Below are 14,360 nucleotides of genomic sequence, written 5' to 3'. Positions count from 1 at the left end.
GCTTTATTGCTAATTTCAAAAAACTGTTAGCAACCAAAATGTCTCCTAAAAGGTGAGTGCATACACAAACTGTGGTGCATCTGTACAATGAAATATTCAGCAATAAAAAGAGAAAATAGAGAAAATCAAACTAGGAATGGGAATACCAAGAAGCAAGACCTCCCCACATTGATAATGACCCCTTGAGCCAAGAAACGAATGGAAGAAACTTAAATATATATCGCTTAGTAAAAAGAGCCAGTCTGAAAAGGGTATATACTGTATGATTCCAACTACATTACATTCTGGAAAAGGGAAAACTATACAGAGAGTAAAAAGCTTAGTAGCTGCCACAGGCTTGGAGTACAGAGGGAAGGATAAATAGGTCCAGCACAGGGGTTTTTTATTTAAATATTTATGTTTTTTAAGTTTTTGGCAACTTTTATTAATTTTTTAATTAAATCTTTATTGTTCAGATTATTACATTTGTTCCTCTTTTTTCCCCCCATAACTCCCCTCCACCCTGTTCCCACCCCACCTTCTCCCCTTACCTCTGCCACCCACTGTTCTCATGCATAGGTGTACAATTTTTGTCCAGTCTCTTCCCACACCCCCAGACCCTTTTCCTCCCCAAGAATAGTCAGTCCAGGCCTTTTCTATGCCCCTGAATCTATTATATTCACCAGTTTATTCTGTTCATCAGATAATTTATTCACTTGATTTTTAGAGTCACTTGTTGGTAGCTGTGTATTTGTTGTTCATAATTTGTATCTTTACCTTTTTCTTCTTCTTCCTCTTCTTAAAGGATACCTTTCAGCATTTCATATAATTTTAGTTTGGTGGTGATGAACTCCTTTAGCTTTTTCTTATCTTTGAAGTTCTTTATCTGACCTTCAATTCCTAATGATAGCTTTGCTGGGTAAAGTAATCTAGGTTGTAGGTTCTTCCCATTCATCCCTTTGAATATTTCTTGCCACTCCCTTCTGGCCTGCATAATTTCTTCTGTCTGCATAGTTTCTGTTAAAGAATCAGCTGACAGTTGGTATGGGTACTCCCTTGTAGGTAACTGAGTTTCTTTCTCTTGCTGCTTTTAAGATTCTCTCTCTGTCTTTTGCTCTTGGCATTTTAACGCATTGAAAGCGGGAAACGTATTTATACGTTTTAGTTATACATTTAAGTTGACTGGTAGTAGAGCGCAGACGATAAAAACTACCTCCAAACAATGTGTTAATGATGATATGTCTTGGTGTGGTCCTCTTTGGATTCCTTTTGTTTGGGGTCTCTGCGCTTCCTGGACTTGGAATTCTATTACTTTGACCAGGTAGGGGAAGTTTTCTGTTAGTATTTCTTCAAATAGGTTTTCAATATCTTGCTGGCTCTCTTCTGGCACCCCATAATTTGGATTTTGGTACGTTTGAAGTTATCTCAGAGGCTCCTTACACTATCTTCATATTTTTGCATTCTTTTTTCTTTTTGTTTTTCGGGTTGGGTGATTTTTGCTTCTTCGTATTTCAAATCTTTGACTTTATTCATGCGATCCTCTAGTCTGCTGTTGGAAGTCTTCGTAATATTCTTTATTTCAGTCAGTGTATGCTTAATTTCTTTTTTGTACTTTTTCTTAATCTTGAGGGTCCCATTAGATTTCTTTTTTTTTTTTTTAATATATATTATTGATTTTTCACAGAGAGGAAGGGAGAGAGATAGAGAAAGTTAGAAACATTGATGAGAGAGAAACATCGATCAGCTGCCTCTTGCACATCCCCCACTGGGGATGTGCCCGCAACCCAGGTACATGCCCTTGACCGGAATCGAACCCGGGACCTCTCAGTTTGCAGGCTGATGCTCTATCCACTGAACCAAACCGGTTTCGGCCCCATTAGATTTCTTGAGGGTCTCACTAAATTTATCGGCGGTTTCTAGAAAATTCTTGAAAAACCTTTAAAAGTGTGGTTTTGAACTCTATATCCAGTAGTTTGCTTTCCTCTATTTCTTTCATATGTTACCTTTTTCTTGGCTCCGCATTTTTTATGCTTCCTTGTGTTGATAGAGTGGCTTTCTGTGTTAGGTGTACTATAGGGCCCAGTGGCTCACCCTCCCCTATTACTCTTGGAGCACCCCTTTGTGGGCTTTGTGCACAGCCTTGTTGTAGTTAAGCCTTGATTGTAGTTGTTATCACTGGGAAGAATTGACCTCCAGGACCATTGGCTGTGAGAATCAACTGTGTCTGCAGTGGGAGAACTTCTGTGCTTGAGACACCCTTCTGGGGCAAGACTTGCTTCAGTGGGGCTTTGGTGCTCACTGACTCTGCCCACTGAGTGTGTACCTTATGGATCTGAGGAGTTGTAATCTGGATGGTCCCACTCTGACCACTGGGTACACTGGCTCTTGGATCTCTAAGGAGGTGCTAATTTAGCCTCTGCCTGAGGCTACTCAGCAGGAGCTACAGAGAGATCTGCAGATTCTTCTTCTTTGTTTGTGGTTTGGAGGTGCCCAGAAGTGGCCCAGCTGTGAAGCAATGCAAGGTGCTGTGGGACCTTGGGCCTTCTTTTGGAAGTTCTTGGTCTCTCTTACCAGCTGCAGTTTGCTAGGTAATTACCAGATTGCAAAGGGCCAGGTCTTTGATATGGAAAAGCCTCTGGGCACAGGTTGGGTGGGGCGGGGTCTCAGGGGATCAACTGGGTGGAGCTAGCAGCTATGGCTGCTCCTCAGTCTTACCCTAAGAGGCCCAGCGACTGAGTGTCCCGGTAATCTCCGCAAGTACCGCTGAGTTAAAGCCACCCTTGAGTTCCAACCGATGCCAGACAGTCCAGGTTCTCCCCAAATGAGTCTGGGTCTCCAGAGACTCGCTCGGAGCTGGAGTTCAGACCAGTAGGGAGCTTGAGACTCCCTCCCGATTGAAAAAGACAACCATGACCTCATTTGCCAGCCCTTTCCACTTGGGCCACGTCCTCAATTGCTAGCCCTTTTCAAGTGCGCCACATGCTCAGTTGCCAGCGATTTCCGCGTGCGCCTCCATACCTCTGCACTCCACTTCCGCACCTCCTCTGAGTCTCAGTATGCTTTTCTCTTTCCTTCTAGTTGTAGAATTTCCACTTAGCCAGTCTTCCTGTGGTTCTGGATGATGTCTGTTTTGTCTTTTACTTGTATTGTTGAAGTGGTTGTGCATGGCAGCAATTTCTGGTGTTTACCTATTCCGCCATCTTGGTTCTATCAGCACTCAGTTTTCATAGTGATCATTTCTACTGGGATTCCCAGCCCATGGATAACCTTCACTTCTCTTGACTTTGCACCTGTGCCTCTTTCACAGGCCTCTCCTTTTTTTTTTTTTCTTAATAAGTTTATTCACAAAAAGTGAGATTGAAGTCCGGGGCCGTACACGGGCGGGGCCTGGGGAGCTCTGTACATGGGGCTGGGGCACAGGGGGACCTCCAGGTGGAAGGGTACTTTTTAATTTAAAAAATGGGAGCTACAATCACCCTCCGCCTCCCCAATGAAAAAGACACAAAAATAGACGTCTCTGAGGTAAACGGGGAGCCCAGGCTTGGGGGGCGGGGGGCAGGGTTTCACAGGCAGCGGGGCACTCCTGCGTTAGCTGGTAGAAGAGCACGTAGCCCTCGCTGGACGCCACCTGGTTCTCACTGACCGGGGAGACCCGATCGTCATTGTAGACGTGCCAGCCGGTCTGGCAGCGGCACAGGACGGTGTAGTGGCCATAGTGGATGCTGCCCGAGTGGTTGCAGAGGGCGTACAGCTGGTAGACAGGGCTTCCGGCTTTGTCGCTGGCAAAGTCCCCCAGGCTCAGGCCCTGCAGCGGGAAGTCCACACCTACGGAGCTTTTCTTGATGGAGCCTCGGGAGGCGGAAAACCGATTCAGATGGAGTACGAGGATTCGGGGGAATCTTTGTACTGTCAACTTTTTGGTACTTCATGTTCTCTGCTGACATCGGTCACACACTGGGGTATTTTCCGACTCTAGCTCTTCTTCCTTGGTGAAAAGGCTGAAGCAGTCCCGCAGAGACACTTTGCCCCCAGCAAATCCTTTCTTAGGGATGGGCAGGGACAGGTCACAAAAAACCTCGAAGGTCGTGGAGCGATACCCACAGGCCTGGCACTTGAGACAACTTTTCAACTGGCCCACAAACAGGTCCACAATCTTGCTGTCCTCTCGCTCCAGGTAACGCTTCCACATTAGGTTGGCTCGGTCATTGTCACTTAAGTCCGGCTCTTCTAGCAGAGCCCCTCCACGGTGGGGTGGAGAGGGAGCTGGGCTACTGGCCAGGATTGGGGGAGCCCGGCGGCCTCGTCGGTTGATTTCAAGGTGTAGCCCCTCCATGAGGAGCTTCAGGAACTCCTGGGCATACTGCTGGCTGTATCCGGAGAAGGAGGGCACGTATTTCTGGAAGACATCTCGGAACCAAGTAGGATTTACAGCTTCACAAGAGTCAGGGTGCCACAGGGCACCAATCACGTCTGCAAAGGCTTCAGTGAGCTCTTGGGCTCGGCCCCCTCCAGGCACTTCTTGCCAGAAGTCCCTTCGCAGGCAGAAGTCCTGGAGAGGCTGAATGTTGCTCAAACACTGCAGCACAGCATTCAGGAAGCACATCTTGTCATCGAAGTACAAAGGCTTGGAGGGCCGGGCAGATATCACGCAGAAAGTGCCATGGGAAGTAGGGGGCTCTGTCCGTATACTGAGCAAGGTGGGGGGCCCAGGAAAGCCCCCTAGGCGGCGGAGAGAGGTGCTACGTCTCAAAGTGGGTGGCTCAGGCCGGAGCGCCAAGCGGCTCAGTGCAACCCCTAGCTCTCCAGCACCTCGATGCCCTCCCAAGGCAATCCCTGTTGGACGCAAGTCCCCACTGCTCACAGACTTGGACCTGGCTAGGTTGGTTCTGGTTGGGAGAGGCAGAGCCACAGCTGGGGGTGGTGAGCCAGGCAGGGGAACTCCATGATCTGCCCGAAGGGGGCCTCTGGGACGAGGGCCTGAGGTCCGTGTTTGTCCCAGCTCCAGTTTCTTGAGCCGTTCCTCAGGTGGACCTGGCCGGGGAGGCAGAGGCCGTAACATGGGGTTTGGCCCAGGGGCTGGGTTTAGACGCTCCTTACTGCAAGCCCGGGGGGCAAATGGTAGTTTGGATCCCACTCAGGGCTGGACATTGACAGGTGGCTCTCGAGGCCGGCCCAGGCGGTGCTCAGAGGCCTGGGGCATTGTGGTCACCACAGGCAAGACCTGTGCCCCGGAGTGCAGCGGGGGAGCCCAGCCTGGGCCAGGCCCCAGCTCAGGGCTGCCCCCCCCCCCCCCGACCCCTGTGCAGCACCCCCGCGGGCCCGGCTGCAACTTCAGGCGCAGCTGCCGCCCGGGGCTCTCCAGCCGCCGGGGCCGCCGCCACCGGCCTCACAGGCCTCTCTTTAATGCCCTCAAACATTGGTCCATGCCTGCAGTACCTTGGAGTGCACACATGTTATTATATTGATGGTGAACATCATGTGGTTTAATACAATACATTTTTATGGCTTTGAGCCGTCTTAAATGATTCTACATAGACTCCCATGGCCAACATGTGAGGTCCTAATGGCAGCCGTTTGTGCAGGAAAAATGAGTAGAGCCTTCCTCTCTTCTTTGTGTCCCATCCTGTGCTTCTGTCCCTCTCTTGGTTTGCTTTTTATCATCAACTGAGTTTTGGGGCCACGATATGCATAACAGCACTTTCCTCAGAGGATACCTCACTGGTCCTTAAAATCTTTCTATGGCATCATGCCTAGTCATGACAGATAAACATTTGTGGTGCAGATATTCTGATTTCATAGGGTGAACATATACTTTACCAGTGTTTCCTTTTGTTCAGGTTGCTGCTGTGGAGCAGAGAATGAGGAGGCAGCGACTGAACAGAACTTTTTTTTGAGAGTTTCACAGGCATGGAATCCCCAGTTACCTTTGTCTTCCCAGAAGAGCCACCCCTGTGAGAGTTGTGGACTAGTCTTGGGAAACATTTTCCACGTGATGGAGCTGCAGGGAACACAACACGGACAGATAATGTTGAGGTGTGGGGCATGTGCAAAACGGTTTTACTTCAGTGTAAATATTCACCAATGGCATGTGAGAGAGAAGACTTTCATTAGAGGTGTGGACAGGAGCTCCCTTGTAAACAGTTACAATTTCAATGGGTCCCAAAATTGGTTCAACTGCGGGGAGGTTGGGCAGGGTGTTCTTACCGAATCAGGACATCTCCACCTAAACGCTACTCAGACCAGGGACAGTCCAAATGCTATTTCGACACATGGGATGACATTTCAAAGGACAAAAAATTATTACGCCCGAAAAGAATCTAAGAAAGACATTACTTGTACCCACACGTTTATTCAGGAAAAGGATGTCAATGTTGGAAGTCGATGTTTTGTGTGCTCTGAATGTGGGAAATATTTTACCAAATTTTCTAGCTTTTCTCTTCTACAGCAAGGTCACACTGGAGAAAGGCCTTATCAGTGCAGTGAATATGGGAAAGCTTTTAGCAATAGTAACAGCCTAAGTGAATATGAAGCTTTGCACACTGAAGAAAGGCCCTATGCGCGCAGTGAATGTGGAAATCCTGTTACCAATAGCACTGCCCTCCATTATGATCAGAGCCTTCTCACTGCAGAAAGGCTTTATGAGTGCAATGAGTGTGGGAAATCTTTTACTAGTAGCAGTAACCTTCATTGTCATCGGAGAATTCACACTGGAGAAAAGCCTTATAAGTGTAGTGAGTGTGGAAAGTCTTTTTCAACTTTCAATGGTCGCAAATATCATCATTACAGAGTGCACTCTGGAGAAAGGCCTCATCACTGCAGTGAATGTGGGAAATCTTTTATCACTTTGTCTCACCTTCACAGTCATCAGAGGGTTCACACAGGAGAAAAGCCTTATAAATGCAGTGAATGTGGGAAATCTTTTGCCCAGAGCGGTAGCCTTCTTTCTCACCAGAGCATTCACACTGAAGAAAAGCCTTATATATGTGTTGAATGTGGGAAAGATTACAACTGTTTCATTAAACTTTGTCGTCATCAAAGAGTGCACACTGGAGAAAGGCCTTTTCCCTGCAGTGAATGTGGGAAATCTTATACCAGGCAAAGTGCACTTTGTCAGCATCGGAGAATTCATAGAGGAGAAAAGCCTCATAAATGCAGTGAATATGGGATGACTTTCATCCAAAGCGGAGCTCTCCAAAATCATCTGAGAGTTCACACTGGAGAAAAGCCTTTTAAATGCAGTGAATGTGGGAAATCTTTTACCACTAACTGTCAACTTCACAGTCATCGGAGGGTTCACACAGGAGAAAAGCCTTATAAATGCAATGAATGTGGGAAATCTTTTATCACTAATTTCAAACTTCACACACATCAGAGAGTTCACACTGGAGAAAAGCCTTTTAAATGCAGTGAATGTGGGAAATCTTTTTCCACTAAGTCTTACCTTCACGTTCATCGGAGGGTTCACACAAGAGAAAAGCCTTATAAATGCAATGAATGTGGGAATTCTTTTACCACTAAGTCTTACCTTCACATTCATCAGAGAGTTCACACAGGAGAAAAGCCTTATAAATGCAATGAATGTGGGAAATCTTTTATCACTAATTTCAAACTTCACACACATCAGAGAGTTCACACTGGAGAAAAGCCTTATAAATGCAGTGTATGTGGGAAATCTTTTACCACTAAGTCTTACCTTCACGTTCATCAGAGGGTTCACACAAGAGAAAAGCCTTATAAATGTAATGAATGTGGGAAATCTTTTACGACTAACTCTTACCTTCACATTCATCAGAAAGTTCACATAGGAGAAATGCCTTATAAATGCAATGAATGTGGGAAATCTTTTACCACTAATTTCAAACTTCACAGACATCAGAGAATTCACACTGGAAAACAGCCTTATAAATGCAGTGAATGTGGGAAATCTTTTACCAGTAACAAAAAACTTTGTCATCATCAGAGAGTTCACACTGGAGAAAAGCCTTATCAATGCAGTGAATGTGGGAAATCTTTTACCAGTAACAGTAAACTTTGTCATCATCAGAGAGTTCATACAGGAGAAAAGCCTTATAAATGTAGTGAATGTGGGAAAACTTTCCGTGAAAACAAAGCTCTCCAAAATCATCAGAGAGTCCACACTGGAGAAAAGCCTTTTAAATGCAGTGAATGTGGGAAATCTTTTACCAGGAGCGATGTCCATCGCCGTCATCAGAGAAATCATGCAGGACAGAAGCCTTATAAATGCAGTGACTGTGGGAAAACTTTTACTGAAAACGAAGCTCTCCAAAATCATCAGAGTGTTCATAGAGGAGAAATGCCTTATAAATGCAGTGACTGTGGGAAATCTTTTACCTGTAACAGTAAACTTTGTCGTCATCAGAGAGTTCATTCAGGAGAAAAGCCTTATAAATGTAGTGAATGTGGGAAAACTTTCAGTGAAAACAGAGCTCTCCAAAATCACCAGAGAGTTCACACTGGAGAAAAGCGATGTCCATTGCCGTCATCAGAGAAGTCATACAAGACAAAAGCCTTATAAATGCAGTGACTGTGGGAAATTTTATACCAGTAGCACCAACCTTCACCATCATCAGAGAGTTCATACAGGAGAAAATGCTTATAAATGCAGTGAATGTGGACAATCTTTTACAACTAACTCTCACCTTCATTGTCATCAGAGAGTTTACACAGGAGATATTTGTAAAGAGTGTAATTAATGTGAGCTATCTCTCAGCCTAATTTGTAAATTTGCTGTGCACAAAGGAGTCCGAATGTGAAAAATTTCTCAGATGTGTTGAAAATGTGGTTTCTTAGTTAGTACTTAACAGTTGTATATGAAAATATGTGAAGTCTCATTAGTCTGAAATTTATCTCATACATTGAATCATGTACATTGTGTATCCTACCCGCAACTATTTTTGCTCTTCTGTTTGCTTGTTTGTATGTTGGAACCATACGTATGTATGTTCGAATTTTTAACATAAAGAGCTGTCTTGCCAGGTGGAAGAACTACCAGTCTCACAGCTGTTACTTGCAAAATAATGATGGCTTTTGCATAAGACTTCTTTAATGTTGGGTGTTCCATTTACGGGTTAGTTTATATGGAGATCTGGGCTCTCCAAGCATGATTCGGGCGGTGAAAAACTTATATGGGCTCTGAAACATTTTTGCCCTTGGGGAAGACTATGGACCAGAAATTAGCTGAGCAGTTTTTGCCAAATTTACATTGCTGCCCATATTTTCCCAGGAAACACTGTTGACTCTCTAGTCCTCATGTGAAAATGGATGCATTGAGACACAAAGGTCACTCCCAAGAGGGGGTAGTTGTGACAACCTGAAGTATATCTGGGAGCTGCGTTATTTTTTTTTCCTTTTTTCAAGGACTGGTAAGACATTTGAAGGGATTTTTTTTTAATATATTGTATTGATTTCCTACAGAGAGGAAGGGAGAGAGATAGAGAGTGAGAAACATCAATGAGAGAGTAACATCGATCAGCTGCCTCCTGCAAATCCCCCACTGGGGATGTGCCCGCAACCCAGGTATGTGCCCCTGACCGGAATCGAACCTGGGACCTTTCAGTCCGCAGGCCGACGCTCTATCCACTGAGCCAAACCGGTCTCGGCTGAAGGGATTCTTTTCCCCAGGTGTTGCAGAGGGCCATGTGCTTTAATGCCTTCAATTCCATGGGTGATGGGCACTGGTTGGAGGACCATGGCAGTGAGGGGACCCTTTCACTGCAGAAACACTGACCTAATTCTTGTTGGACCAGACTGCAGCCCATTAGATGGAATGGTCTTCATCTAAACTTACACGCCGGGGGAATGTTTCAACCACGGCCTGTGTTCATTTCTACGTTAACATGGTCCCTCCTGGGTTCCTTTGCCGCGTCTGGAAAGCATTGCTGTCCAGGCCGGCGCCCAGGCTGAAGTGCCCAGAGGAGGTGTGTTCAGGCAGGTCCCCCCGCAGCCCCTGGGTCTCCTGCCTGGCACGGCCTACTCAGGCCACCTGCTCTAAGAGGAAGTGTCCTCCTGCCTACAGACTCCTATCCAATGCCAAGGACAAGGCTCCTCAGGTGGCCCCGCCCAGACCCATCCTGTGCTGAGAGGAAGGAGCAGCTCCGGGAGGGACCCTTGCTCTGAGCACAGGCCCCTCCTGGGGCAGTAGGGCTGCCTGCCTGACCCTGAGCTCTGAGAACTGGAAGTGTTTAACTTGGATCGAGGAGCCTTGAAAGCTTCATATTTATAGCTTGTTGTCTAAAAACAGTGTTGAGAAGAAATCTTTGGCTATTCATACAAATGCTTAGTTGATGGGAGACAAGTCATAATCTAATTGTTTCTGTTGAGGGCAAGAGTGAATGTTGCTGATGAAATAAACGTAAAAGGGAGAAAGAAACATAAAAGAAGATGCTCAAAGTTCAGGTGACTTTGTTTTTATTGTCTGTGTGCATGTTCTTTAATGTTTACCGCAGGATGTTTCTTTTTACCTCCCTCCCCCATCCTCTTCCCCCCACCCCACACACACACATTCCCTCTGAGATTCTGCAGTAATTTCTATGCTTCCGTGTCTCTGAATGCACTCCATTCATCAGTTTTGTTCATTAGACTCTATATATGAGTGCGATCAAGTGGTACTTGTCTTTCTCTGACTGACTTATTTCACTTAGCATGATGCTCTCCAGGTTCCCCCCATGCTGTGTGAAAGGGTAAGAGAGTCTTCATTTTTACTGCTGCATGGTATTTTATGGTATCAATGTACCACAGTTTTTTATCCACTCATCTACTGATGGGTACTTGGACTCTTTCCAATGTTATGGGTTCAATCAGCGAGATAGACCACCGACTCAGAATTTAAATTTAAGAGCCTTTATTAAGGTGGCCCGCGACTACAGCACATACCTCCACACAGGGAGCCGCACAACAGCAGTACCGACCGAGGGTGCATCAAAGCTTTTATTTGCAAAAACTACAAAGCGTTAACTGGCAGGGTAAAAAGTTCGGGAGGAAAACGGGGTCACACCTGGCTGGGTTCTATCATATCACTGTTTCTTTAAAGCAATCAGTAATTTTTCTATGCCACAGTCCCTGCCCCCAACACATTCAGTAATCTTTCCATGCCAGGGTCCTTGCCCCCAGCACATTCAGTAACCTTTCCATGCCAGGATCCCTGCCCCCAGCACATTCAGTAATCTTTCCATGCCAGGGTCCTTGCCCCCAGCACATTCAGTAACCTTTCCATGCCAGGGTCCTTGCCCCCAGCACATTCAGTAATCTTTCCATGCCACGGTCCCTCCCCCTAGCACATTCCCTATTGGTCTTATGCCTGAATCAAATCTTTGATTCAGCGCCCTCCTCTACGATCCTGGAGTATTGAGTGTGTAAAACCATCAACTTTACAGCTTGTATTTGATTTTGTACGAAATTGAGGAGGCATTTGGCGATGCAGGGGCCAAATAGTAGCCCTAGGAGGAGCAGAATGACTAGTCCTGCCAAGGAGGAGCGCAGGGTAGTTAGCCAGGGGGACCAGGAAAGTAAATTCTCCTACCAATTGCCCTTGGCCTTTCTAGCCTCTTCTCGGTCAGCCAGCCGTTTTCGCAGCTGGCTAAGGCTTTCCCTGATCACCCCCGAGTGGTTGGTGTAGAAACAGCAGGTCTCCCCTAGGGCCAGACAGAAGCCTCCCTGCTTTAGGAAAAGCAGATCTAGACCTCGTCTGTTTTGTAACACTACCTCTGCAAGTGAACTGAGGGAGTCCTCCAGTTGGCCAAGGGATTTTTCCAGAGTTCTTAAGTCTTGATCTGTCTGCCTCCTGAACTCTATAATTTTCATGGCTGGTTACTAGGGCGGCTGTTCCAACGGCCATGGATCATGCTAGTCCTAGTCCCATAAGGAGGGGGACTAGGATGGGGGCCCTTTTATCCCTCCTGGGTTCTAAGTTTAAATGTTCTCGACCCCCTCTCTTGAATAGTAGCACACCTGAGGGAGTATATTCGTCAGGATGCATAGTCCAGGGTCCGTCGGGTTCTGGAGGACTGGAGGGAAGATGCAAGGGATTACACCAGTTGTACGTGCCCACCAAGTTCCCTCCGGTGCTACTAAGTATGTGGGCCCAGCAGAGGTTTGGCTGGGGCTGGGTGTTGTGGCAGGCTCGGCCTCCCTGGCTTGTCTAGGGGGCACAAGGGGCCAATCGGGTTGAGCCGCCGGGGAAGAGTCCTGCGTTGGATGGTGAAGAATTGGCCAGGGTCTCGGCCGCTGACATAGAGTCTTAGTCCCGATGTCTTTCCCCCCTTCCCATTGGTCAGTCCACCAGGTGAGAGGCCTGAGGAGGACGGGGTTACAATTTCTGGCAGTGCAGTTCTTCTTTGGGTCCCCAGGTCGAACCTCTGGTCAGAAGGAGGAACTTGTCGGTGGTTTTTTTTTTTTTCCATAGGGCTAGGGTCTCACAACCCCAAGAGGCACAGTAGAAGTTGCTTTCTCCTCCATAGTTACTACCCCCTCTCGGGGGCAAGCATAATGTTGAGTGTGCCATAACCCTTGCTCTAGCCCGAGCATTCTGCACCCGTAACCCCTGGTTCCAGCGGCCTGGGTATGGCCCCCCGAGCCATACCCGACCGACGCAGTTTTGCTACGGGAATTTCCCCAGTTTTTTCCAAACAGTTTACAGAGATCTGTCCAGATGACGGGCGCCCCTACCGCGACAACGGAGCCTATAACAGTCCCAACAATAGTGCGTGTGACCTCCCAAGAGTAATTTTTGGCCAGATGGGGATTTCCCTGTCACGGCTGCAGACAGACGAGGAGAGTCAGGAGGAACACCGAGTGAGTCTGACCTTTAATGGGTCTCCGGTCTTCTGGACCCGCCAACCCTCGACGCTGTCATTCACCTTCTTAGCTTAACAGTGCCTCTTTCCTGCGACTTTGATGGTGGTTGGAGTGCTCAGCACCACCTGGTGGGGTCCATCCTATCTAGGTTCCAGGCTGCCAGGGTCGTGGCACTTCACCCAGAGGAGATCACCTGGAGAGAAGGCAGGCTGCGTTGGACTGGATCTCGGCACGTCCTCCTCTCGTAAGGTGCCCTCACCACCCGTTGTGCTGATGTGGCGCTGCTCTGCAAAGCCTGTAAGGACTTAAGCAAATTTCAGGTAGACAGCCGGGCAAGATCTTTCTCTCTTAGGCGGGGAAGGAGAGGTGGCGGCCTGCAAAACATAATTTCAAAAGGGGTGAGTCCTTTTATATACGGGGTGCACCTAGCTCTGAGGAGAGCAAAAGGAAGGAGACTTACCCAATTTTCGCCATTCTCTAGTTTTAACTTGGTTAAGGTTTCCTTTAAGGTCAGATTCATTCTCTCTACCTGTCCAGAACTCTGTGGTCTATAAACACAATGCAATTTCCAGGTAACCCTCAGGGCCTTAGCTATGGATTGTGTAATTTTGGCAATAAACGCTGGGCCATTGTCGGAACCCATGGGGGGGGGGGCCAATTTCAGTGAGGAGTTTCCTAACTACTATCTGTGCTGTCTCTGCTTTGGTTGGGTATGCCTCAGGCCAGCCAGAGAAGGTGTCAATGAAAACCAGCAAATATTTATACCCTCCTTGTCCTCCTGGTATCTCGGTGAAGTCCGCTTCCCAGTGTTCTCTGGGGTTCTGACCTCGGAATCGCTAACCCGGCGCGGCCACCACAGGGGCCCTTGGTTCACCTGGGCACACACTGGGCACCTTCTAGCCAAGTCTTGGGATATTTTCTGGAGCCCTGGGATGTAAAATTCTCTTCCCAGTAGTTCTGATAGCTTCGTTCCCCCCAGGTGGGTCCTCTGGTGGGTCTGGGAAGTGATGGTCCGCCCCAGGGCTTCTGGCTGCTTCTGTAGGGCGGGAGTGGGGTCCTTGTGGCGGGATTTTGCCTTCTCAGGTTTTTGTATCAGAATGTGAGGAGTTCCTGGTGTCACAGTCCCATGGAGGAGGCTGGAGAGTGGTGCTACCCGCCACACAGCCAATGGTGGGAGCCTCCAGTGGTGCTCACAGCTCACACTTGGGATTGAAGCTCAGTCACCACCGGACCCATGCCAGGGCCGGGACAGGGACCTCCATTCCTGCAGCGGCTTCTACTCCCGCCCCGCTCAGCCCACAGAGGGCAGTGGCGGCGCCCCCGCTGAGGAGACGGGCTGAGGTGAGTTCGAGTCCCCCAGGCCCCACTGCCTCCTCACACAGACACCACAGCCTGGGGAGGGCGCCTGTCCCGTCCTGCAGCTCAGTCCCACGTAGAGGACCGTGAGGAAGGTGGAGGGGAGAGAGGAGTGTGGTGGCTTCTGAGGACACAGCAGGTGCAGGGCAGAGAGGACGGGGGTGACTTGCATCTGAAGGTCCCTGAGGATGTGGCTGTGAGTATTGACGGGA

At 48.0% G+C, this 14,360-nt stretch overlaps 3 protein-coding genes across 3 annotated transcripts in view; 2 read left to right on the top strand and 1 right to left on the bottom strand.

Moving 5' to 3' along the window:
• Positions 1-14,360, top strand: part of LOC118649184 (zinc finger protein 615-like) — a 1,009,024-nt gene that overhangs the window by 419,316 nt on the left and 575,348 nt on the right. The window lies entirely within an intron of this gene.
• On the top strand, positions 35-8,985 carry LOC118649172 (zinc finger protein 665-like). Its single transcript, XM_036295981.1, has 2 exons — positions 35-52; positions 5,817-8,985. Exon 2 carries the CDS (start codon positions 5,972-5,974, stop codon positions 8,513-8,515), a length of 2,544 nt encoding a protein of 847 aa, XP_036151874.1. The 5' UTR covers positions 35-52; positions 5,817-5,971; the 3' UTR covers positions 8,516-8,985.
• LOC118649145 (ubiquitin carboxyl-terminal hydrolase 21-like) lies at positions 3,452-5,261 on the bottom strand. Its single transcript, XM_036295943.1, is given in 1 exon segment — positions 3,452-5,261. A coding segment is annotated over 1 exon segment (1,728 nt). The 5' UTR covers positions 5,180-5,261.

Source organism: Myotis myotis, unplaced genomic scaffold, assembly GCF_014108235.1.
Source record: "Myotis myotis isolate mMyoMyo1 unplaced genomic scaffold, mMyoMyo1.p scaffold_m19_p_28, whole genome shotgun sequence".
Taxonomy (NCBI): Eukaryota; Metazoa; Chordata; class Mammalia; order Chiroptera; family Vespertilionidae; genus Myotis; species Myotis myotis.
This window is presented reverse-complemented; position numbering and strand designations above follow the sequence as displayed.

Bases quoted from the DNA above. Each gene is read 5' to 3' on its own strand.
- LOC118649172 (XM_036295981.1), top strand. From the start codon at position 5,972: ATGGAGCTGCAGGGAACACAACACGGACAGATAATGTTGAGGTGTGGG.